This window comes from Haliotis rubra, unplaced genomic scaffold (assembly GCF_003918875.1).
Source record: "Haliotis rubra isolate DU_JTF1 unplaced genomic scaffold, ASM391887v1 Scf486, whole genome shotgun sequence".
Classification (NCBI taxonomy): domain Eukaryota; kingdom Metazoa; phylum Mollusca; class Gastropoda; order Lepetellida; family Haliotidae; genus Haliotis; species Haliotis rubra.
Window position 1 is genome coordinate 539529 of NW_025767175.1, and position 27658 is coordinate 567186.

General features: G+C 44.7%; 1 protein-coding gene across 1 annotated transcript in view; it reads left to right on the forward strand.

Moving 5' to 3' along the window:
• The window catches only part of LOC124291222, a 28192-nt gene extending 980 nt beyond the window's left edge, over nt 1-27212 (forward strand). Inside the window, 18 exon segments of the mRNA XM_046728165.1 lie at nt 2352-2591; nt 3570-3659; nt 4125-4193; nt 10294-10565; nt 12171-12528; nt 12530-13554; nt 15241-15334; nt 17239-17405; nt 18862-19539; nt 20574-20615; nt 21841-21918; nt 22884-22901; nt 22903-23073; nt 23857-24086; nt 24994-25110; nt 25477-25622; nt 26134-26277; nt 26785-27212. Of these exon segments, the coding sequence (XP_046584121.1) occupies nt 2363-2591; nt 3570-3659; nt 4125-4193; nt 10294-10565; nt 12171-12528; nt 12530-13554; nt 15241-15334; nt 17239-17405; nt 18862-19539; nt 20574-20615; nt 21841-21918; nt 22884-22901; nt 22903-23073; nt 23857-24086; nt 24994-25110; nt 25477-25622; nt 26134-26277; nt 26785-27095 (4239 nt within the window). The 5' untranslated portion in view covers nt 2352-2362 and the 3' untranslated portion in view covers nt 27096-27212.
• Nucleotides 27213-27658: the final 446 nt, after the last annotated feature.

Genomic DNA, 27658 nt, shown 5'->3' on the forward strand with positions numbered 1-27658 from the left:
CCCCAAGTCTTTCTCAAATGTAAAGAAAATATTCCTACCCAGTAAGTTGATGTAATATAAGGACATGATCTCAACTGCCCCACTTATGGAGTGCTATGTTCCTGGACTTGAAGGATGTTACTCATTAGTGTTGGGAATTGGTTAAAATCTCACAATTGATGATTAGTTCATTACCACCGATCAATCATCGAAAATAATTGGTTAGCATCATTTATGAAATTTGTTAATGCACAAATTAATAAGGACAAAAACATGTAGTTATTTTTGGGAGTTTTGCTAAATTTCACATCTTTAAAGGATGACTAGTATGTTCGGAACATAAATTTCTTGGTGTCTTTAAGATAAATTCAATCATGACTTGGAACAAGCTTGTAATGATTATGAAATGTAACAGACAAAACCAACTCTGTGAAAAATATTTTTGATGAAAACAAGTGTTCCAGAATTGTTTGTGTTCGATTATGAAAAAACATGATCGATTGCTTGGTCGTTTAGTCACTGCGACCAATCTTCGATTATTTCAATTAATCGGACCACCACTTTTACTCATAGACCATGTAGACTAAATATACTACAATAATGCACATATACTATTACTATTCACAAAGATTTGAATTTGAATATCTACATTTGTATGTTAAACAAACCATCTACAAATACTTATTAAACATTCTAAAAATAAAATCAATACTTGCACACTTCCATTCATTCACTAGATGTGATATCATCAGGGGTGGAAATAACTCTAAAATTGCTAGTGTACTCCGGTATAGTGGCACATGTAAAATCACTTGCCCTGATAATCTTTTCACTATACCGGCCGTTTTCTTGTTGATTTCTTAAATAAACAACATAATTAATATTGGAAAGTCAACTGGACACCGGTACAGTGTGATATACAAATTTGCTTGCCCAACAGAAAAAAACACTGGACTCGGGCGTCGGGCAATGGGTTATTTCCACCCCTGTATAATATTTAGTGATCTTTGTAAATATTTAATTAGACAGTCATAAGCTACTTTAAACTGATATTACATACATTTTGTTTACTCTTAGAGACAATACAAATACTGTATTATTCCAATACTAGGGCTGCGCACTATAACTGGTTTACCGGTTTTTACCAGTTCAGACGTGAAAACAGTACGTATTGCGATACGTGATCGTAAAACCGGTATCTTGACATGCATTTGAGTGTTTTAGGACAGAGCCTTGGGGTACTCCACACTTCAATATAGTAGCAGGTGACATGGTGTTCTGTACACATACAGACTGGGTTCTGTCCTGTAGATAGACTGGGTTCTGTCCTGTAGATAGACTGGGTTCTGTCCTGTAGATAGGAAACACACCACTTGAGGGCAGTCCCGTGGATACCGTAATCTTTTCCAACCGATCTGTCAGAAGTTTATGATCCACAGTATCAAAGGCGGAAGACAAGTCTAAGAGAACAAGCATTCCAAAGTTACCTTCATCTACATCTTTGTCATTAGACTGAACATATCTTTGTCATGCCAAAGACTCAGGTTCGATTCCCTACATGGGCACAATGTGTGAAGCCCATTTCTGGTGTCCCCCACTGTGACAATAGGCTTTGGCATTGCATTAGTGTTTTTATATCTTTTGGTGAGGACCTGATAGCTAAATAATTGTTTGTTGTTCACATTCACAACCCTCCTATGAATGTGTGTGCAATTCTGCCAACAACATACTGTGCATAATCCAGCAAGTACCAAGAAGAACAGCCAGGTAACCAACAAACGTGTGCAGTGAAATTTCAATTTCACACGTACAACTCGCACACCTGGCTGTTCTACCAGCAAGTGGTCCTCCCTCGTAAGAAAATAGCGAAAAGTGACCACAAAATAATGATCGTTTGTTAAACAGCTTTTTTATTCTGGTGTCCAAAATTATGACTCAAATCATCAGAGCTGTCTGTCGATTTCATGGGACTGTGCAACATTTGGTTTTGTTGCAGTTATTAGATTTTGTGTTAGTGAGCAATTCATCAGTCTCAAATGATGTCAACCGGACTTTACTTACTCATATATACATACACAAACATAAACCCCCAGCCCCAACACAAATCAGCATGCCTGTCTAGCTGACAGAAGTTGAAGAGTTAGGACAGGTCGGGACAACCAAATAACAACAGAAAGTTCTTTTCACTTCAGGGGTGGTGGGTAGCCTTGTGGTTAAGGGGTTTGCTTGTCACACCAAAGACCTTGGTTCAGTTCCCCACAAGGGCACAATGTGTGAAGCCCAATTATGGTGTCCCCCACCATGCTATTGCTGGAATATTTCTAAAAGTGACATAAAACTGAACTCGCTCACTCACTCAATTTTTACTTCAGTCATCTTTACCATGACGTCGGTCGGCAGTGATGTCGGAGCTGAACCAAGCAGCACGAGTGAAGACGAGCAAGGGATGTGTGTGAAATCATCAGTGTTGGATGTTGAGCAGGGCACCATGGAAGAATGTGTGAAGCCCTCTGAGGCTGTTGATGCTCTTGGACAGCAGCTAAGATATCCCTCTGATGAAGACCATGCTGGGAATGAAAGAGTTACCTCCCCTAGTGATGTTGGCAGTGGAGGTAAGATGCTCAGATTTATGTCAGGCCTTGTGATGTTCAGTTTGAAGTCACTATACTAGCAAGAGACTGAACAAATGGGAGTTTCTCATTTAGGTCATGTGTATTACAATTGTATCCTAAACTCCAACCAATCCACTTTGGAAAACAGTTCTGCCCAAGCTACAAGTACCTTTAAAGCTATGGGCCATGTTTTTGCATGGAAAGTGAAAGGTTTCATTTATGTCAGCTGTTCATTATATATTTTGGTGGAACTTGAGCATTTGCCTGTGATTTAAGTCAGAGGTTGAAAATGAATACCAGTATGTTTCTTATCAATATCTGAATCAGTCTTGGACTAAGAGCACTGCCAAATACACACAAACTATACACTACAGGTTGCACAAAGTCACTGTGTGTTGAGTTGCATTACTTAGACATGCAATAAAACCATGGGTTTGAATCCTGTTCTGATCATATTTCCAACACCAACTCCGTTGTGTAGTGGTTAGAGCGTCCGCCTGGAGAGCAGAAGGTCATGGGTTTGTTCCCCGGCCGCGTCATACCTAAAGATGTTAAGATGTGGTACTTGTTGGTCCCTGCCTGGCACTCAGCATTAATGGGTACAACAAGGACTGGTCGTCCTAGAGTCATTATAATGTGTCTGAGTGGGGTATTCATGCTAAACTGCGGCATGGTATCTCTGTAAGCTAGCACTATAAACCCAGCTTAAGTTTGGGCTAGTACAAGCAGCCACACATACACATGCGTGCACATCGTCATATGAGCGAAATATTCTTAAGTGCGACATTAAACCCCATTTCACCTCACCTGATTATATGTCCAGGTTTGACAACACTGTACACTTGCCCTTTGGTTCCGTCAAAGTGGTAAGCTTCTAAGACTTGCATCAGTTAGACTATGTCCCAACTGGAAACATGTTAAAGGAGGAGTTCAACTTGCTTTCTCCCTAGAACTCAACTTTGTTTTCTTTGGTTGTAGGTCAAAGCAGTTCAACCTTTAAAGTACAAGAAGAAAGCCTCTCTAGCATGGTGTCCACCGACAGGCCAGACAGACAGGAAGTCCACACAGGTGGGGATACATTTGCACATGGTTACATGGGATATGTGGAGTTGAATGGGCTTGTAACCCATACTCTCTCTCTTTCTCTCTGCCTCTCTTTCCTTCTCTCTCAGGGGCGGTGGGATAGTCTAGTGGTTAAAGCGTTGGCTCGTCACGCCGAAGACCCGGGTTCGAATACCCACATGGGTACAATGAGTGAAGCCCATTTCTGGTGTCCCCCGCCGTGATATTGCTGGAATATTGCTAAAAGCTGCGTAAAACCAAACTCAGTCAGTCAGTCAGTCCTTCTCTCTCTCACACACAGACACACACTTGGTTCACCTTCACTCACACAGAGAAAGAGAGAGTTCACTCACACACACATAGTTCAAGTACGCAAAGCTCTCACTCAATCACTCAATCAATCACTCAATCACTCCAGGAAATATTGCTGACCATGCATAAATCATCATAGACTTTCTCTTTTTCTTGCAGTGAGGTACTCCAGTCCAGTGTCCAATTCTTTCGCAGATGCCACCATGTCTTGTTCAAAGGATATTAGAGGTATGTAAGCTTGTATGACCTGCATTGTCCATTTTCTATAATATTGGTAAGACTTCTTGGTGTAATCTTCAGGCTGAAACAATTCCACTTACTCCAGTTAGCTCCCTCTAACTCAACACCTTTCAGGATCTAATGCTGGTTAAATTCTGTTACATATGCTTGTTACTAGTGTTGGGAATTGGTTAAAATCTCATAATTGATGATTGGTTCATTACAACCGATCAATCATCGAAAATAATTGGTTAGCGTCATTTATGAAATGTGTTAATGCACACAAAAATAAGGGAAAAAACGTAGTTCTTGGGGGTTTTGGCAAAATTTCACATCTTTAAAGGATGACTAGTATGGAGGAACATAATTCTTCTTCATAGAGATCGTCCTTGGGGTACATATTATGCATTTTCCGGCTGAAAAATGTCCTGTGACAGTTGTATCAATGTTGTTTGAATAAAAAGATTGAACAATAAATAAACTCTTTTATTTATTATACGGCCCCTACCTCACGGAGTTACCGCCCGTGCGCATGCGCACCATATTCCGCGAACTTTCCCGTGGTTTACGCACGTGTTGCTCTGCCATGGCGGGAAGTTTAGCGTGCCATGTGGTCGTAATATTGCGTATTGAACCAACTATTACTTTCCGTGGTAGCCTTCACGTATTTTTCAATGTTTTCTACGTGTATATATGCTGCTGGTCCGCCGTTAGCTACATGCTTGCGTGTTTGCTTTCAGGCCTTTTCATCCTGTTCGGTCTGTGGACAGAGCATTCCACGGGCCGACAGGCATGACCAGTGCGTCGCCTGTCTAGAAAAGACTGGCCATGACGCGGACACATGTACCATATGTCTTGGGTTTTCCCCCCGGGCCCAAAAGCGGAGGGCGGCGGACACGCTATTTTACAAAGAGATGCGTGAGGCGGGTGGGGAACTGACGCAGGTCCCCCCGTCTAAGACTAAGAAACAGTCACGTAAGGGAAAAAAATCCCGAAGCCAAACCCCGTCTCCTGCTAGTACTGGTGGTTTTGATATGACACTAATGGACAAATTGTTTCAGCAGCATATGGACTCTGTGAAGTCCCTTGTTCGTGAGTCTGTTGGAGGTCTCCGGCAGGAGTTCCTTGCTCACTCCGGACGGGGGGCGGAGAGTCAGGGGGTGGGATCGCCGGGCTCGGCTCGATCCCTCAGCCTTGAGGCGTCTGTAGACCCGTTGCCTCTGGCCGGGTCCGACGCCTCTCGGCTGCCCCAGAGGGGAGGTGCTCCCAGTCCCCTCTCGGAGTTGGCGCAGGGACCGTTGAGTATTCCTGGTGTTCCGGTCCCTGCGCACTCCCGCCCCATGAGAGCGGAGGCACCAGTTCTGCCTGGTCTGCCTCCAGCGTCTCGGGACCGGGGTCCGTGCACGCTTCCAGGCGCCGACGTGGAGCGCTCTGTCTGCTCTTCCCTCTCTGTGCTTCCTAGCGCTAGGCCGCCCACCGGGTCGGGGTTAGGGTCCTCTTTGGAGGAGACCCAGCCTCTGACTTCGGGCACCGGCGCCGAGTCAATGGAGCTTGGGGAGGTAGAGGAGCATGACGGAGGTTTCCGCTTTGCCTCGGCTCTGCGGGAGGTCGGCAAAGAATTGCCGAGGGCCTACCCCAAGCCGCGGTGCCTGTTGGCCGCTCGGACTCGGCTGAGTTCCGCTTGCCAGGCGAGGCGTTTGCCCCTCGGCAGCCCTCGCAGACGCAGCTCCGCATTCTGCCTTCGTTGGTTCAGGACGTGGTCGAGCCCCTCTTGTCTGGTACCCGTGTTCGGTTCGACTTGCCGGACTTAGTATGGAGGTACCAACTTGGGGAGGACTCCCTGTTCGTTGTTCCCATCGTTGACGAGTGCGTGTTCACTTCCGTCGCCCTGGGGGGAGGCTCGGCTTCCTCCGGAACAGCTCCGGCTGCTCGGCAAGGGCGCCTCACTCCACCGTTTGCCCTCGCGGGCGACCCCCTGCGGCACGCGTACCGGACCTACGAGGTGGTCTACCAGAACGCGATGCAGCAGGTCAGGGTGGTGGTCCATGAGGCCTCTCCTCGATTCAGAGGTCGGCCCTGAGGCGGAGGGCATGCTCGGCGTTTACCGCGGTAAAGATGTGCTGCTCCGTCCGGAAGTGCAGGCACACCTTGGCGCGAATCTTTGGCGGTCTGCTGCGCCGACGGTGATGTGCGCAGTCATGGGGATCGCAGAGGCTGTGGCTGTCGACGGCGTCACCGGTGCTCCACAGCGACGCAGCAGACCTTGCTGGCCCTCCCTTTCCGTCTGGGAGCGACCCTCTTTCCAGGGGCACAGCAGGTCATCAGGGAGGCTGCAGCTGCAGCTACCTCCTTCAAGGACTCTAAGGCCTTGTTGGAGCATCCGCGGGTGTCTCGCCCCAGCTCCCGCTCCACCTTCCTCCGCCGGGTGCAGCCTACACCCGAGTCTGCCGGCTGGCTTCGGCCGCTTGGTAGGGGTAGGCGGAGGAGCAGGTCCGCCAAGGGTAGGGGCAAGGAGCAGTCCTCTGCCCCGACCTCCCGTTAACCCATCAGGCTGCCGCTCAAGCCGTGTGTCACACCCAGTCAGCTCTGCTGCTCGGGACAACGCAGCTTCCTACCCCATATCCCAGTGGGAGGTCAGCTTCTCTCCTGCCGGAATGGGGAGAAGGCTACCAACAATTTTTGCGGTCTGCAGCATCGGCCATTTACCACTGTGGAAGCGAGGTCCGCCGGCATCGCCGCATACCGTGCCGCCATGTCAGGCAAGGGCGGACATATTGCAGTTCAGGCTCTGCTGGACAAGGGCATTCCACCGTGAGAGGAACAGGGCGGGATTTTACTCCACGTACTTCCTCGTCCAAGAAAGAGGCGGGTTGGCCCCATTCTCAACCTCTGAATCGCGATGCAGGGAAGTACCATCCTTCAAGATGGAGACACTCGGTGATCTCATCTGTTCAGCCCGACAGCTCAAATCAATCGACCTAAAGGATGCGTGATTCTGCATGTGCCCATACATCCATCGTTCAAGCAGTACCTTGGTTCTCCGGGATGTGTTACCAATTCAGGGTGCTCCCCTTGGCATATCGACTGCCCCAAAGGGTGTTCACCAAGCTCATGTTAGTCCCAGCTACCTCGCCGCTCGCAAGGAAGGCGTTGTTACCATTACCTCGGCGACTGGTTGCTCGGAGCACTAACACAGCCAGCGAAGTCTAGATGCTACTCACACAGTGATAGACATTCTAACTTCACTGGGGTGGATAATCAACCTCAAGCAGGTACCCACCCAGGACTTGGTTTTTCTGAAGCAGGATCTCCGTTCCTTGGGAGGCAGACGGTGTCCCCAGCCCCAGGCCTCCGGAGGCGCCATATGGGACTTTCTCCTCTGCTTTGGTGCGATCAGTGCGACTGTCAGGTACTCACCCCTGTTTATCTCCCGGGCTGGAGACGGGCGTTCTGGGCAGCGAGCAGATGCGGCTCTCGGAACGGATCCTGGCCCTGCGACAACCAAGTGGATGCTCGACAGGCAGATTTTCAGTCAGTAATCTCCCAGTTGTGCAGATGGTCGCTCCAGGTGGATCTGTTTGCGTCCGATCTGTTTGCGTCCGTGGACGCATCAGACACCCGATGTTCTGCTCTCGGATACCGGACCCAGGGGCGTTGGCTGCCGACGCCTTCCTGCTGGATTGGACGGGCAAAGTGCTCTGGGCGTTCCCGCCGTTACCACTCATTCCCGTGTCCTTTCACAGCTGTCCACCCAGCCAGCTCGGGCTACTTGTGCTACTGGCACCGCTTTGGCCGTCCACAGAGCGGTTTCGGTAATTCTCAGGTTTCTGGCTCAGCCTCCTGTTCTATTACCTTTACGACCGGACATTCTCACTCAGAACGGAGCCCCACCCAAATCCACGGATTCAGTGGGTGGCTTGGCCTCTGTCAGGTCTAACCTCGAGGCACGGAATTCCTGCAGCAGTTGCAGACACAATTCTGGCTTCGGACGGGATTCGACAAACGTTCAGTACGAGGATAGGTGGTCCCGCTATGCGCGCTGGTGTTCAGATAGGGGGATTGCAGATCCCTTTTCTGCGGATTTAGTCCGAGTATTGGAGTTTTTGCAAGCTCGTTTGGAAGAAGGCCTGGCGGCTTCGACCATTCGTGGCTACTCCACCGCTATTTCCACTTTTCACACCCTTGTCGATGGTGCTCTTCTGGGGCAGCACCCTCTCGTACAGCGCTTTCTTGCTGGCGCGGAACGGATTCGACCTGCGCTCAGGCGAACCAGTCCACCTTGGGATTTGTCAATTGTGCTAGATTGGCTGTCCGGTCCCACTTTCTCACACCTATCGGCTATTTCCATTCAGTTGTTAACTTGGAAAGCTGTTTTTCTGGTGGCGGTAACATCTGGACGTAGGGTCGGCGATTTACATACTATGTCGTCCGACCGGCGCTGACTGTGTTTCACACGGATCGTGTCAGTATTAGCCTCCCAGATACTTACCGACCGAAGGTCGATCACGCTTTCCATGTGACAGCTCCTATCGAACTTCCTACTCTTACCCAGCCTTCCACATCGGGGACCACTCCTACGAGCACTCACCCGTTGGATGTCCGTGAAGACGCTCAAAGTCTATATCAAGCGAGCGTAGGGAATCTGCACGGGTACCCAGCTGTTCTGTTGTTACGGTGGCGGGAAGGCTGGTGTGCCAGCGAGCAAGCAGACTTTGTCTCGCTGGCTAGTTTTCGTATTTGTGCCGCTTATCAGGCTAAGGGCAAGCCTCCCCTGAGGGGTTGAAGGCTCACTCGGTCAGGGCAGTAGCCGCATCAAAAGCTTTTGCATCGGCACTCCCCATTGAAGAGATCTGTTCTGCCGCTATTTGGAGCCGCCAAGACGCGTTTATACGGCACTATCAGCTCGATACACATTCCCCGTAATCGCGCGAGGTTTGGCCGTTTGGTTCTCTCCAGTGGACAGTGTCCTGCCACCCTGACCGAGTGAGTCTTGGTTTATTGGTTTGTTTTTTGACGCTGCTGTACAATAATTGCGTATTATTGACATATCTGCTACTGTGAGCTAACTACATGTACCCCCTTCGATTCTCTCAGGAGTTATTTGTCGAATGTGGCGGTATTTACATTCCCCCCTACGGTGCTCACTAATAGACACATGGTGGGTGGGGCTTTGTTGACATTCGCACCACGTGCGTTGTCTCACTATGCTAAATGGAGGTCGTCTTTGAGTACAATTCCTCCCTGTCAGTTCCCCTCCCATAATGCCTCTCGCCGAAGCGCAACTGGGACAAGTGACAGGTGAGTGTTATGGCGTCTGTTCAATTTTTTTCCATGATACGATCGCTATATTTTGTGTGTACTTGGACAGAATTCCCTCCTCCCTGGCCTCCGGTCTTTGGGAGTCTGTGTTTATGCATAATATGTACCCTAAGGACGATCTCTATGAAGAAGAATTAACCAAACCTGAAGAGGTTTTCAATTCTTCGAAGAGAGAGTCGCCCTTGAGGTAGGAACCTCCGCCTCCCGCAATTCTGTTCACTGATATATTCAGCAGAAGGAATGATGATACGGGTCTAGGAGCCTACCCAGTTGGTGCGCATGCGTAACGGGAGGTAACTCCGTGAGGTAGGGGCCGTATAATAAATAAAAGAGTTTATTTATTGTTCAATCTTTTTATTCAAACAACATTGATACAACTGTCACAGGACATTTTTCAGCCGGAAAATGCATAATATGTACTACCCCAAGGACGACTCTCTTCGAAGAATTGAAAACCTCTTCAGGTTTGGTTAAATTTCTTAGAGTCTTTAAGATAAATTCAATCATGACTTGGAACAAGCTTGTACTGTAGTGCTTATGAAATGTAACAGACAAAACCAACCTAGTGGAAATACTGTTAATGAAAATAAGTGTTCTAGAATTGTTTGTGTTCGATTATGAGAAAACATGATCGATTGCTTGGTTGTTTAGTCACTGCGACCAATCTTCGATTATTTCAATTAATCGGACCACCACTACTTGTTATATTGAGTAATCAATAAATCATCAGCAAAACTAAATAGGCAGCGTTAATCAAAAGAACCTTCTGAACAATTTGATTATCTTACAGACCCATGTGCAGTGCACGGAAGCAGCGGCTTGTACAACCTAGGAAACACATGCTTCATGAACGCTGGGCTGCAGTGCCTCACGTCCACTGCCTCCCTTGTCAAGTTTCTGCTGGAAGACTTTGTTCTTGAAGAAACCAACAAGAACACACTCCTGGGTCAGTTCTATAAGCTGCTGTGCAAGATGTGGTGTGGCCAGTTTTCTGTCATCCATCCTAAGGAGTTTAAGGACACTCTTGGACTTTACCATTCCCAGTTCCAGGATTACAGACAGGTGAGATTGGAGCTCTAGAACTATGGACATTGCACTAAGTATGTTAAATCAAGCGTGCTTCAGCTTGTCCACCACATGGCTCTGTCCTGCTTGTATCCTCCTCAAGGAAGGTCGTGGGTTCGACCCCCGACCGTGTCATACCAAAAGATGTTAAAATATGGTACTTGTTGGTCCCTGTCTGGTGCTCGGCATTAATGGGTACAACAAGGACTGGTCGGCTCGGAGTCAGTATAATGTGTCTCAGTGGGGTATTCATGCTTCACTGCGGCATGGAGGGGCGGTGGGGTAGCCTAGCTGTTAAAGCGTCCGCTCGTCACGACGAAGACACGGGTTCGATTCCCCTACATGGGTACAATGTGTGAAGCCCAACTTTGGTTGCTAAAAGCGGCGTAAAACTAAACTCACTCACTCACTCACTGCGGCATGGTATCTCAGTGGGCTAGCACTATAAAACCAACTTAAGTCTGGGCTAATACAAGCAGCCGCACATACACATGCATGCACGTCGTCATATGAGCAAAATATTCTCAAGCACGACGTTAAACCCAATTTCACCTCACCTCACCTCAGGGAGTCTACAAGACTGCAGGTCTATTTTGACCAGACTGTAGATTTTTCAGAGCTATGCAATATAGAGGGATGAACACCAAGCTGCAGGGACATGCTCTAAGTGCTTACAACATGATATACATTATTACCCCGGATAACCAAAGATGCTGTGAGGTGCTGGAAGGTTAATAGTGATATGACTTAATAGCAGAGATGCCAACCCATACGATTTTATCGTATTCGTTACGAAAAAACAATACAAAATACGCGACTACAATAGCAGTAAAAATATAAGAATTAAAAAAAAACACATTAAATTAAATTATGAAGTAGCATACGTACCATACACAATAAAGTTTGACCTCATATTGAGTATCAAGCTATATGTAGATACTGACTACTGATTTAGGTGCATACAGTGTTAATTACAAGAATACCTATATATTTCATTATTAAATATGAAAATTCTTTGGAAAAGTTAATACTAATTTTGGCCCCCAAAATACTAATTATTGCATCAGATTTGGCCAAAATACTAACTGGGCTAAATTAGGGTTGATATCTCTGTAATAGTCACATGACTGCCGGGTGAACAGAGGCACTTCTGAACAAACTCACTTAAGGTGAGACCGCAGGTGTCACTTGTGTTATGGTGTACTTCCTTGTGTCAAGCTGGTCTGTTAGTAAGGATCTCTGGAATGTCTCTGATCTTGTATGTTACTGATCATATAATCTGAGACCCGTGGAGATCCAGGTTAGAATTGGTCTTCAGCAACCCATGCTTGTCATAAGAGGCGACTAACAGGACCTGGTGGTCAGGCTTGTGGACTTGGTTGATACATGTCATTGTATCCCAATTGCACAGATCGATGCTCATGCTGTTGATCATTGGATTGTGTGGTCCAGACTCGATTATTTACAGACTCTCGCCATATAGCTGGAATATTGCTGAGTGCGGCGTAAAACAACAACCAAACCAAATCATATAATCCTACGATTCTATCGCTGACAGAACCATAAGACTAATTTCACTCACTCATGTGTTCTGTATTTCAGCACGACTGTCAGGAGTTTCTTGCACTCCTGCTAGACACATTTCACGAGCAGCTCAACACGGGGCGGTCCAACCTGGCCCCTCTCTCCAACAACGAGGCCATGCCTGGGTGCTCACCTTTACATGTCCTCGAGCCCCTGTCCAACTCGCTCAATAATCAAGACTCTTGTCTGCTGATGGAAATGTCAGATGCTGGTGATGACCAAACCCCAGATGGAACTTTATCATGTGATAACAATCATGTGACTAGCTCTCATAGTCAATCAAAGCCCTCTGTGTTTGTGATCAAGTCGACACGGAGAACCAAACGTTGCTACGGGCCCAAAGACAGGCAGCGAGTGTATATCTAGTACCACTGTAAATAATTCCTCCATGTTTTCTTCCGAAGACAGCAACCAATCAACAGTGTCCCTGCACAGTACGGACTCCGAACAAAGCCTGAATATCAAGAAGTTGCAGCTGCAGTCGACAGGAGATGTGGGCAGATCAGAAGAAGATGTTACCATGGGAACGGTATCCTCATCCACCGATTCTATGGATAAGAACAACCACAGAACAAATATCAACATATGCAACACAAATACCTCCATGCTGAACATGACAGCTAAAGCAGCTCACCTAGATGCCAGGACAGGCCACAATGTCGTTTCCAGCAAGACGGACAACTTGGCCCAGTTGAATAATATTTGTTCCTCTAAATTACCATCAAGCTTGCTTGAGTATTACGGTAAGGAAACCAAAACTCTTAATACAAATGTGTTAGTTAACGAAGCAGCTGAAGGCGAGATAGCAATAGATTCAGATAAGTTTGCCAAACAGGATAACCGGCGGCCAGTGCAGGAGGAAGTGAATATATTACAGGAAGTTCTCGGGGAAGAAGCAAAGGCTGACAAGGATGTCGATCCAGTGAATTTTGGGATCAAGGATACAAACCTGCGTGTTGAAAAAAAGAGCCGCTTTCTGTCCAAATCCTGTCCTAATGTTTTGGATTCGGAAAGGGTTCAAGATGTTTATGAATTAAATAATATCAAGCGAATCAAGATCGACTCTGCTGGGCCCAGTAAGCATGTTTCTATGCATGAATCTGAGAAAAATGTTCAAATGCAGGAAATGTCCAAGTTCAATACTCAAAAAGTTCTAGAGGAAGAAATGTCAGACGGAGAGTCTTCGGCGGAGAGTATGGATGCAGAGGAAGTGGAGAGTTCGGAAGATGAAGGGGACGTAACTTCTCGAAGCAGCTCTGTTAATGCTCTTTCACTAGATGCTAGTTTTGTTAATAACCGAGCTGAGATATACCAGGAGGAGGCAGACGCTGCATGGAATGATTATCTCCGGGAGAATAACAGCGTTGTGGTTGGCAAGTTCCAGGGCCAGTTTCAGAGCACGGTGAGTGCCATAGGTGGCTGCATACATCACATCGCATGCTCAAACACACAGAGTTCACACACTCACACACACTTGACTCATGCACAAAGAAAGCACACAACACACACAAAGTTCACTCATCCACACAAACACTTCTCTCATGCATACACACACTTCACTCACACGCACAGTACACACACACACACAACACTCATGCACACACACAAGACACGGAGTTCATTCATCTGCACAAACACTTCTCTCATGCATACACACAGCAAACTTATACTCAAATAACTGGCGCACGCGCACACACACTTCACTCACACGCACATTACCCCCTCCCCACACACACACTTCAACCAACACACTCATACACAATTAACTTGTACACACACACTTCACTCACACAGATCACACACAGCACTCTCATACTCAAATAACTTGTACACTCACACACACACTTCAATCACACACATCACTCTCATACTCAAATAACTTGTACATCACACACACACTTCACTCACACACTTCACTCACAGCACTGGCCTTCAATACAGTTCACACACATTCATTCACATTCACACACACACAGCACTCTCATACTCAAATAACTTGTACATACACTTCACTCACACACTTCACACACAGCACTGGCCATACAGTTCACACATTCACTCTCTCACACACACAGCACTCTCATACTCAAATAACTTGTACACACACTTCACTCACACAGTTCACACACAGCACTGGCCGTACAGTTCACACTCATTCATTCTCACACACACAGCACTCTCATACTCAAATAACTTGTACACACACTTCACTCACACAGTTCACACTGACCACTGGCCGTACAGTTCACACTCATTCATTCTCACACACACGGCACACTCATACTCAAATAACTTACACACACACACATATCACAAACAGTACACACATTCACTCATGCTCACACAGTTCACACACAGCACTCATACTCAAATAACTCATCCACACATCACACACACATTCACACACAGTTCACACACACTCACACACAATAACTCATGCTCACACACATTTACACAGTACAGCAAACACACTTCACATACACTCACTCATGCGCACAGTACACACAGAGCACACTTAAAGTTACACACAATGCTTGCTTTGTTTTTGACAGTAAGGGACCGTTTATAATTTATGGCCAGAGGGGTGATGATGATTATTATGGAGAGGCATGTACAATGTGAATGATCCCCCCCACCCCTCCAAGATTTATGTACAAAATGAATGACCGCCCCTGCATGTCATGTACAAATCAATCAGTAGCTGTACTGTAATTAAGGGGACTGCTGAAACAATAACTGTACTATAGCTAGAACTATATTTCCACTGGGCTAGAACTTTACTGTAACTGCTTTGACTACTTGGTAACTATACTGTAAATCGCTATAGCTTAGTGTAACTAACAACCTCCATAATACCAATCGACTTCCAAATTATCTGTTACACTGCTGCCAATTGTTTTGTCACTTGTAAGTCCTCACCACCAATAATGATAATGCATGTAGTTGACAAAATGGAGATGTCAGTTTCATGAGCAGCTGAAGGAGTGGATGCCGGAATCTTTGTCATCTAAAGCAATTAGTATGAATGAGTTTTCTGCAACATGGAAATCGTTGTTTGTCGGTCACTTACTGTTATTTCTGTCTGCAGGTTGTCTGTTCTGTGTGCCGCCACGTCTCCGTCACGTATGAGCCGTTTATGTACCTCTCGCTGCCTATCCCCAGGGCTATGGAGAGGCAAATATGTGAGTTATTAGTATATTAGTTACCAATCAAGCATAAAGTTAGCAATTATATGATGTAATCATCAGTAGGGGTGGGTATTGCAGAGAATATTCATATTGCGATATATTGCGATGCGAAAGCATGTATTGCGATATGCATTGCAGTATATTGCATGAAGTATTTTTTAACAAAAAATACTTAGAATCAAGTTACTGCCTGATTTATAGAGCAAAAACACAACAAAATCACTATGCTTGATTAAGCTTTAATAACAAATTTTAATCATGATAAAATGAAAATGTGAATAATATTTGGCACAAATGAAGCAAGGAAATATCCGAAGATTTCCAAGTGTTACGACGTTTTCCGTATCGCAATACGTATCGTTTTCATGTCTGAACCGGTAAATACCAGTAAACCGGTTATATTGCGCAGCCCTAATCATCAGTGTTCCATTCCTCCATCAGTTTGGGAATTCAGACTGTTGTATGTTACACTATTTTGTTATGCTATCTGACATTTGGTGTGTTTGGTTTAAATGATCATTATAATCAAATTAAACAATGTAACTGCGTGTGTATTCAGGGTGTTTTAGCATATTTGTTCTGAAAAGAAACAAGATCTGTGTGATAATACCCATACCTACACAAGGGCAGCTCTCTTATAAATGTACCGCCGCCATATGGCTGGAATGTTGCTGAGTGTGGTGTAAATATAAACTCACTCACTCACTCTTATAAATGTTACAAGACAATAGTGTTAACACTGCCCCCTGTCATGAGACACACTAGATTATCTTTCTGTTCATGTAGTGAACAGTTGGAAGATAATCTGCATGTTGAAACAAGTATTACCATGAAGTCTGAGAAAGAGGCACTGTTGTGACTATATAATGGGAAAATGGGATTAAATGTAAAATATATACGTACAAAAGACCCCTTCTGGTTGTTGGTTTGAAAATGCAGGGGTGGAAATAACCCATTGCCCGACGATCGAGTCCAGTGTTTTTTTCTGTCGGGCAAGAAAATTTGTATATCACACTGTACCGGTGTCCAGTTGACTTTCCAATGTTAATTATGTTGTTTATTTAAAAAATCAACAAGAAAATGGCCGGTATAGTGGAAAAATTATCAGGGCAAGTGATTTTACATGTGCCACTGTACCGGAGTACACTAGCAACTTTAAAGATATTTCCACCCCGGAAATGGGTTGAAGGTTGTGTAGGAAGGTAAATTAGGGTATCAATATTCAGTCTTCACTTCTCAAAGAAGGGTCTGTAAACTGTTATACAAGTAACTTATGTTGAGCAAATTACATGCATTGGAAATCATGGAGCAAGAGCCTTCATTTAAGACGCCAACATTTGAAATCATTTATGATCATAACCAGTTGCATTAGTGAGCAAAGTTTCACCACTCTTTCAGGGGCGGTGGGGTAGCCTAGTGGTTAAAGCGTTGGCTTGTCACGCCGAAGACCCGGGTTCGATTCCCCACATGGGTACAATGTGTGAAGCCCATTTCTGGTGTCCCCCGCGTGATGTTGCTGGAATATTGCTAAAAGCGCGTAAAACCCAAACTCAGTCAGTCAGTCACCACTCTTTCAATAGTTTTTTAATTGAATTGAATTCATGAAGAGATGCGGTTCAGTTAATCGAATACACAGGTGAATCATAACAGCTCTTGTCCGTACTCGGGGTGGTGGAGTAGCCTAGTGGTTAACGCGTTTGCTTGTCACGCCGAAGATCTGGGTTCAATTCCCATATGGGCACAATGTGTGAAACCCATTTCAGGTGTCCACTGCCGTAATGTTGCAATACTCACTCACTCTAGTCCAGACTCAATGACCGGTATTTACACACAGCTTCATAATGATAATAGTAATCCTGAACAAACAAACTTTCTGACGTGAACCTGCTGGTTTGTAGGTGTGATATTTGTGCATCGTGGTGTTCCCCCGACACGGTACCTCCTGAACATGCACAAGACTGACAAGGTGCACAAGTTGAAGCGGGAACTCCTCCGCCTGCTCCACCAACCTGACTGTGATATCATCCTAGCTGAGGTCCTCGACTCGCATGTCTCTCGAGTCCTGGTGAGTAATCTCAAGGGAAAGAAATACAAGACCAAATTCTTGGTGTCTGGGATAGAATTGGCTCCGTGTCATCTGTTGTGGTTGTTTGTTTGTTGTTTAACATGCTCAGGAGTGTTCCAGCTATATCAACCTGCGACGGTCCGGGTTAGAATTAACCTTCAGTAACCCATGCTTGTCGTAAGAGGCGAATAACGGGATTGGGTGGTCAGGCTCACTGACTTGTTTGACAAATGTCAACACATCCCACTGTGTAGATCGATGCTCATGCTGTTGATCACTGGATTGTCTTGTCCAGACTCGATTACTTACAGACAGCCGCCATATAGCTGGAATATTGCTGAGTGCGGCGTAAAGCTAAACTCACTCACTCACTCAATCCAACTATATTACGGCAGTCTGTAAATAATCAAGTCTGGACCAGACAATCAAGTGATCAACAGCATGAGCATCAATCTGCGCAATGTGTCAACCAAGTATGCGAGCCTGACCACCCAAACCTGTTAGGTGCCTCTTACGACAAGCATGGGTGGCTGAAGACCAATTCTAATCTGAGACTTCACGGGTTATTCTGGTTGCGAAATGTGACTAAAGTTTAGATACATCCAGGGAGTCAGGTTTGGTGTGGTGGTCGGTTCTGTGTCATTGTCACCAGTCACGTGGGGGTGTTGCTCATAACATCGATCACAAGGTTAAAGGGGGCAGCATTTCTTTTCTTTTTCATTTTACTGTGAATCACCAGATTGTCAGGTCCAAATTTGAATATTTACTGGCCACAGTTGTTCGTAAGCAAAACATATCACAACATTACACTTAAAACTGGTGAGAGTCACAGTGGCACAGAGGTGAGGTGAGGTGAGGTGAAATTGGGTTTAACGTCGTGCTTGAGAATATTTCGCTGATGACGATGTGCATGTGTATATGCGGCTGCTTGTACTAGCCCAAACTTCAGCTGGTTTTATAGTGCTAGCCAACTGAGATACCATGCCGCAGTGAAGCATGAATACCCCACTCAGACACATTATACTGACTCCAAGCCGACCAGTCCTTGTTGTACCCATTAATGCCGGGCGCCAGACAGGGACCAACAAGTACCATGTTTTAACGTCTTTTGGTATGACGTGGTCGGGGATTGAACCCACGACCTTCCGCACTCCGGGCGGACGCTCTAACCACTACGCCACGGAGGTGGTCCAGTGGCACAGAATCACAGACACTAGAGTACTAGAGGGCGTTGGGGTAGTCTAGTGGTTAAAGCGTTGGCTCGTAACGCTGAAGACCCGGGTTCGAATCCCCACATAGGTACAATGTGTGAAGCCCATTTCTGGTGTCCCCCGCCGTGATATTGCTGGAATATTGCTAAAAGCAGCGTAAAACCTAACTCAGTCAGTCAGTCAGAGTACTAGATATGTGGTTATATCTACCAGCGAAGTTGATTGATAATCTTTTTCAATTTTAGGATGACAATGTAATGCTGAGATACGTCAATGACACATCCAGGAAAATCTATGCATTCGAAATGGTACAGCCTTCCCTCCCTCCTGAGGAAAGCCCAGACGACAAACAGGAACCAGCTGTAGCAAGTGTGACAAGCTCATTACCAAGCTCTGCAACCAGGTCAGTGGCAGAAACAGCCACGTCGAGTGACGCCATGACAGATAGCGCAGATATATTCAGCAACATGGACACTTTTAGTAATCAGCCAATCAGAGATGGCCTATTCCACTCCAATAGGACTGCACAGTCCTCCATGGTGACTGTTGATCCAGAACTGGGAGATAACTTTTCCGAATCAAAGAGTTGGTCAAGAACGAAGACGGAGAAGGAGACTCCACATCCCACTTCCCCAGAGCTACCGTTCGCAGAGACCGACATGGGGAAAGAAAATCCCGATCTGGCCGGAACAGGACTCTGGGAATGGTCCCAAGTGGGTTTTACCGATTGTGACAGCACGTGGGACAATGTGGCAAGTTCGTCAGACTTTAATCCACCACCGATCCCCCAGGATGTGATAAACAGCATTCCCGGAATTGCGGATCAGTGGCGGACATGTGCAATCTGTCTGGAGGAGCTGTCCGACAACGACCTTCTCACCCACGAGTCCTGCAGCGGGACGTTTTGTCAAAACTGCTTAGAGGTAGGATTGCATTGTATGCTACTTCGTGTGCCTGAAATGAATCCACTGTGAGGTGCATATGATATGTATCATGATTACTGTGTTACAAATACAAATATTGAGTAACGAAGACAACAAAAAAGTTAGCAGTTGATGTACAGTCGTGACCCGTTTATCCGGACACTTGTGTTTTTCTTGAAATTTTCCAGATAAATGAATTTCAAGATATCTGAACCAAGGACCATATGTAAAAAGACATACAAAGAAACGAACATAATAGGCCTCAAAAGTAATCTTTATTGATAAGACGTCAACACGCTTCAAAGACTGCCAACTTGTTTTATGTTAGGCCACGCAAGGCCACTCGGTAAAATGCGTGTGTAAACGTACTGACATCCAGATATACAAGAAAAAAATGCATATAATTTAGGGTTTTGTATGTGGAAATGTCCATCCAGTTACGGAAACCGGATTTCCGGATAATTGAGTAATTTTTCAACGTTGTGAATTTGTTTTAAGGAATTTTTGTTCGGAAGGCGAGTTTTCCAGATATCTGAGGTTTGTATAAACGGGGCACGACTGTATTCATTATATTCAGTGAAACAATGACATGTTTTTAACCTTGTTGACAACGTTAATTTATCACACCTGTAACCACATATCTGTCAAAGTAGATAACGACTTTTATTCTGCCCGGCTTGGATATATTCCTTTTTGGATATCTTGCTTTGATAAAAATCACCTAAAATCGAGTAAAGATACTCCATTTTAAAAATATGTAGGAATATGTAATTCTAGTCATGGCGAATAGCAAATTGAATTCATGAAAGGATATTTGTGCATTTCTACTCCAGCAAGCATATTCTTGATTCCATGAATACTGATTGATGAATCTAGGGAGTGTTAGATCAGGGTGGTCTTCCCACACGCCCCCTTCTGTTCAACAAACAAAAAAAAAAGCATTTGATTTTCTTTCACATTGTTACCCTATTTCATGAATACATTTACCTGTTGAGTTACTTTTGTCTGTTTAATTGCACGTTTCTATATTTCAGATGTCTGCCAAACACACAACTGAAGCAGGATACTGTTGTCCAGTAAGTAGATTGTGTGTTTCTTGATGCATCAACACCTTGGTGTAGTGAATAGAGCAGAGAGCAAAAAGTCTTGGGTTTGACCCCCTGGCTACGTTTGTCTACCTAAACACTTTAAAAGATGGTACATGTTCTAACCCGAGTCAAAAGCCCCTCTGGACAAAAGCCCTAAAAAAATGACCAAAAGCCCCTCACTTTAAGTGTTAATAAGAAATGTTTAATGACTTGAACATTTTTATTGCTTTTGGTCGAGGGGCTTTTGGCAGGTATCCTTGTAACCCAGCCTGGTGTTGACCCTTAGCAGATAACAGAAGGACTGGTCAGATCTTGTTTAAAACTATGAAACAGGCATTTGTTTGGACAAGTACAAGCAGCGACAAACACGAACGCACGTATGCATACATATTGCTCCAATCCAAGTGCAGTAAGGGGGCGGTGGGGTAGCCTAGTGGTTAAAGCGTTCGCTCGTCATGCCGAAGACCCGGGTTCGATTCCCCACATGGGTACAATGTGTGAAGCCCATTTCTGGTGTCCCCTGCTGTGATATTGCTGGAATATTGCTACAAGCAGCGTAAAAAAATACTCACTCACTCACTCCAAGTGCAGTAATCTTGTCCATAAAAGTTAAATACCATTTCACCTCACCTAATGGGTGAAGCGTTCGCTCGACACGCCGAAGACCCAGGTTCAATACCCCACGTGGGTACAATGTGTGTCCTCTGACATGATATTACTGAAATGTTGCTAATAGCGGGCGTAAATCCATACTCGCTCACTAGATCTATAATTAACTGTATCACTGTTGTAACATGGCGGGTCCATGTAATGTAGAAAGATAGACCACAACTGTATCTGTTTCAACCTGACTGATTACCCCGACGTGAAGAAGCTGGCCACACTTGGATATTGCTGGAATATTGCTAAAAGTAGGGTGACACCCCACTCTTTTCATTTCACCTTGTGCCTTCATCATGAGGACGGGTGGTGGGTAGCCAAGTGGTTAAAGCGTTTGCTCGTCACGCCGAAGACCCGGGTTCGTTTCCCCACATGGGTACATTACGTGAAGCCCATTTCTGGTGTCCCCAACCGTAATGTTGCTGGAATATTGGGGTGAAACCTCTCCCTCTATCACTTCTCCTTGTGCCTTCATCATGTGGCGTTAAACAAACAATGAAAAAAGTATTCTGTCACGTCCTTCGGACATCCTTCTGTGTTATCTTGGTTCCAGATCTGCCTTATGCCCGCCAACATGATGGAAGACTTCTCCCCCTCTTGTGAGTGCGAGCTGTCAAAAGCCAAAACTCAGGTAGGCAGACGTCGAATATCCTCGATCTGTACACACTTCCAATGTGAGACGTCAGTCTAATGAGGCCTCACTAGCTGTCCATGCAATAACACTGTAATCTTTCTGGAAAGAGGTATGGTTGATAGGACTGCAATGGAAGTGATTGATACTAGTGTTGGGAATTGGTTAAAATCTCATAGTTGATGATTGGTCCATTACAACCGATCAATCATCGAAAATAATTGGTTAGCGTCATTTATCAAATGTTCCTGTTGTCTTTGTAAAAAATAAAGAAAAAACATGTGGTAATTTGGTTTTTTGCAAATTAAACAAAATCCATTTGCAGATTTTGCATATTTAAATGATTATTAGTATGTTAGGAACACAGATTTCCTGTATTCTTTAAGATAAATTCAATCATGACTTGCAACAAGCTTGTTGTGCTTGTGAAATGTAAATTTAACGACACAGACAAAAGCAACCTTGTGAAAAATATTGTTGATGCAAACAAGTGTTCCAAGATTGATTGCGTTCGATTATGAGAAAACATGTTCGATTGCGTGGTCGTTTAGTCACTGCGACCAATCTTCGATTATTTCAATTAATCGGACCACCACTAATTGATACTATGACTATTTGGTAACAAATACAAAAACAAGTGAGCAAGTTGATGTATTTTTATGTTCATTGAAATACATGAAAGACAGGCACCAACTGTCTTTATAATGCAGTTGTGAGTGGAGGTGTAGCCTTGTGGTTAAAGTGTTTGCTCATCACCTGCCATGATATAGCTAGAATATTGCTAAAAGCGGCACAAAACTAAACTCACTCACTCAATACATTTACCTTAATGATTATCAAGGCACAAACTATGGATATAGCAAGAGAAAATTAAACTCCATATCAATATTGAAAGTTTGTTGATTAATTACAGGGTAATGATTCTCATATGTTGCTGTTGAAGGTGATGTTACTGTGTGTTGTAGGGTAATAGCCATACCGATAGCATTCCGATGTGATGTGAACATAGAAGACAACAGCTGCTCTGAGAAGTTGTTTGGTCATCCTACTATTCTATATGTGCCAAATAGACTGCCTGGAGGTTGTCTGTATGACATGATTGACGCTGTGTTGCCATCCCCTGCGATGTATTCTGTCGTGTTAACTGATGGACAGGTGAGTCGCGATGACATTCCCTGCGATGTAATCTGTTGTGTTAACTGATGGACAGGTGAGTTGCGATGACATTCCCTGCGATGTACTCTGTTGTGTTAACTGATGGACAGGTGAGTTGCGATGACATTCCCTGCGATGTAATCTGTTGTGTTAACTGATGGACAGGTGAGTTGTGATGATATTCCCTGCGATGTACTCTGTTGTGTTAACTGATGGACAGGTGAGTCGCGATGACATTCCCTGCGATGTACTCTGTTGTGTTAACTTGTACTCTGTTGTGTTAACTGATGGACAGGTGAGTGGCGATGACATTCCCGCGATGTACTCTGTTGTGTTAACTGATGGACAGGTGAGTGTGATGACATTCCCTGCGATGTACTCTGTTGTGTTAACTGATGGACAGGTGAGTTGCGATGACATTCCCTGTGATGTAATCTGTTGTGTTAACTGATGGACAGGTGAGTTGTGATGATATTCCCTGCGATGTACTCTGTTGTGTTAACTGATGGACAGGTGAGTCGCGATGACATTCCCTGCGATGTACTCTGTTGTGTTAACTGATGGACAGGTGAGTCGCGATGACATTCCCTGCGATGTACTCTGTTGTGTTAACTGATGGACAGGTGAGTCATGATGACATTCACGGCAGGTTTTTCTGCCACATTAAGCCACCATGACTTAAACTGAAATAGTTTGTAAAGCAACTTTTAAACCAAACTCACTTGCTAAAACATTACTGCTACTTTAGTAAAGGGAAGTAACCCACATTACGTTTTGTTGCAGGGTCTACGGTGCTCTCGATGTATGTACACCGCCCACTGTACAGGCTGTGTGTTGTGTCGGGAAGGGGAGGTAACTCTCCAGCCAGGGGACAATCTGACCATCCACATGATGGACATGTCACATGACCAGCAACAGGAAGCAGCAGCGTATCATGAACACGCCTCCATGCAGGATCTCAGACCCAGCGACCCCATCACTGTCTATGACTGCTTTCGAGCCTTTACTGAAAGGTTGGTTTTGTTTGTTAACATCTTTGGGGGGCGGTGGGGTAGCCTAGTGGTTAAAGCGTTGGCTCGTCACGCCGAAGACCCGGGTTCGATTCCCACATGGGTACAGTGAGTGAAGCCCATTTCTGGTGTCCCCCGCCGTGATATTGCTGGATAATTGCTAAAAGCGGCGTAAAACCAAACTCAGTCAGTCAGTGTTAACATCTTCGGTCTGCGTCAGCCCAACTTTCTAAGCCAACATAACCAAGGACTTGTATTAGGAAAATGTCAGAGTAGAATGACACACAATCAACCCTGTCTGTCAGGCAAACCGCCAGAAATATCCCTTACCGTAGGTTAGTGGTATTTGCTTGTCAAGCCGAAGACCCACGTAAGATTCCTCACATGGGTTCAATATGTAAATCCCATTTCAGGTGTCCCCAGCCATGATATTGCAGGAGTATTGTTAAAAGAGTTGTAACACTCTTTTTCTTACTGAGTCGCATTAAGCCCAGGTCTTTTGCTCTGATATAATTACTTTGAGTGACCATCCAGCCTAAATTCAGGGTGTGTGGGTTCTTGAGTCTTTTATATGAAAGAGGGGCTTTTGGATGGCCTTGTGGTTAAAAAGTTCACTCATCATACCAAAGACCAGGGCCTAGATTTTCGAAGCTCTCTTAGAGCTAAGATAGTAGTAAGTTAATGTTAATGTATGGCACTTACGACTATCTTAGCACTAAGAGAGCTTCGAAAATCTAGGCCCAGGTGTGTACAGCCCAGACGTTCATGCCGTCATATTGTATGAATATTGACAAAAGCAGAGTGAAATCACACTCACACACTTTACTTTTCCGGGCAGATGTACAACATACAAAGATTTGCTTTTATCAAATCCAGACAATCTGTTTCCATGATGCTCGTTTGCTTGCAGTGAGATCCTGGACGAACACAACCCCTGGTACTGTCCCACATGTCAGCAGAACCAGTGTGCCAAGAAAACCATGACAGTGTGGCGCTACCCTGACACACTCATCGTGCATCTCAAGAGGTGAGGAGGCACACCTCACACATCCCCAGATCTGTGAAGATCCAGTGGTTGCAAGTCTGTCATCTGCCCTTAAAAGTTTGAAACCCATGCTTGTCATAAAAGGCGACTGATAGGATCGGGTGGTCAGGCTTGTTGACTTCTTTGACACATGTCATTGTATCCACATTGCATAGGTCAATGCTCATGCTGTTGATCACTGGATTGTCTGATCCAGACTTGATTATTTGCAGACAGCCATCATACTGCTGGAATGTCGCTGAATGTGGCATTAAACAACAAATTTTTTTTTTAAAATTGCAAATTGTGATTTGCATGTAACGAGTAATTTTGGCTTTTCTTACATATACAGTTTACGTGTACTTCCAGATTTGTCTTTCATGAGTTGTCGAGTACTAAAGTCGACAACCAAGTAGTCTTTCCTCGCAAGGACCTTGACCTTCAGCAGTTTGTATCAGGACCAAAGGTCAAGGACCTTTCATATGACCTCTACAGCATTGTGTGTCATTTCGGAGGTGAGATCAACCTTTCATCAAACTGTCTAGTTGTCAGGGGAATGTTATCATTTGCTTGTATATTGATGTGATTCTTGCCATGGACAAATGATGTCTTGTGTGCAGGTAAAAGAGTTTTAAAAATATGGAAATAAAAGTGCAAAATAATTTAACCAGGCGTAAAATTATGTGAGTAATTGAGTATAACATGTTACTACTGGTAATAATCTGCCTTGAAATAGGGACCCGTGAAGATCCGAATTAGAATTGATCTTCAGTAACCCATGCTTGTCGTAAGAGACGAATAACGGGATTTGGTAGTCACACTTGCTGACTTGGTTGACACATGTCATCATATCCCCATTACATAGATCAATGCCCATGCTGTTGATCACTGGATTGTCTGGCCCAGATTCTATTATTTACAAACCACCGCCATATAGCTGGAATATTGCTGAGTGCGGCGTAAAACTAAACTCACTCACTCACTTGAAATAGGACTTTCTCACTGACTCTCTGATGTCACCTACAGGCTCTCACTCTGGCCATTACACATCGTACACAAACCACCCCCTGACTTCTGAGTGGTTCTACTACAATGATGAGACGGTCAGCAAACAGGAGCCTCGCAACGACGACTACAGCAGTGCATACGTCCTCTTCTACCAGAGGAAAGGTGAGAATATCCCAATAAATTGAGAAGAATTAAAAGAAATTCTATAACATGGAGAAAAAGTACTTTAAACTCTGATAGCGACAGGCATTTAGAAATATTGGTTGTTTATGGAGACAAGGTACAGATTTTTAGGTCAGATTTTTTAGTCACCTTGTCCACCTTCCGTCATATGTCATAAACTTCTCAAACCATGGAATCAATTTTAGGTGAAACTTGCTCATTTTCGCCAACAGTTAACTTCCCTATTTTTTACTTCAAATTTACATAAGCTGCTTGGGCAGCCATATTGAAAATATGATTGCTCACATTTTTTAGCTGTTTGGTTATTATTTTCACAATGGAATGAAATTTGGTATGTGAGGCAGTAGAGGTGGGCTCAATGTATTCAGTATTGCACCCTTTTGGGTTTTTTATTTTTATATATTTAAAAAATTTCTTAGCCAGATTCATATCATTTGTTTCTAACCTAAAAACTACATTTCTAACAATGTTCTTGCTTTTCTCCAGGTACATCCAGTAAGTTCCAGCCCCCAGCTATTCTGCCCTTCCTCCTGGACGACTCCTCCCCTCACACCTCCCCAACCCCTCTAGCCGTCGACGCCCAACCGGGACCCTCCACCTCTGAGACTCATCCCCTCAAGCCAAACCAGCCTGAAGACACACCCTCACCATCAATGAGGGACGAGGCGGGGCCATCTGACTCCACCCTACCTGCTATGGACAATATGATTGGACAGTCTGACGACAGCCCCATGTCAGTCATTCAGCCTCCTGCAGAACAGGTGGAAGCTGACAGCACCTTTGATTTCTATTCTTAGTTTCTTTTCTGAAATATTTGTCATCTTGATTTCAGTTTTTAATTTTATTCTGTCGAAATAATAATTAATACCAGTATACGGGTATTTGATTTGCTGATATCAAAAATTATCATCTGAAATATGTTTTGTTGAAAACAGAAAACTGGCAGATTACAGTTGAAATTTGTAAAGATTGGTAGAAGTGTTTAAGGATCGTCATATAGTTTACCAGATGGTTTAAAAAATCCAGAAGACTTTGTGAAATCTGGCAAATTGATCTGCTAATTGTGAATATTCAGTGAACAATCAGGATTTACGTCACACACAGACGATGGGATAGCCTAGTTGTTAAAGCGTTTGCTCGTCACACCAAACACCCGGGTTCGATTCCCCATATGGACACAATGCGTGAAGCCCATTTCTGGTGCCCCCTGCTGTGATATTGCTGTAATATTGTTAAAAGCAGCGTAAAACTCGCTCACATCAAACACCCATGACTTGAATTGAACAGATCTTTGACTCTTCAAGGGTAATGCTAAGGCAAGACCAATTTTATTTCTTGTTTTACAGATTTTTGTCCTCAG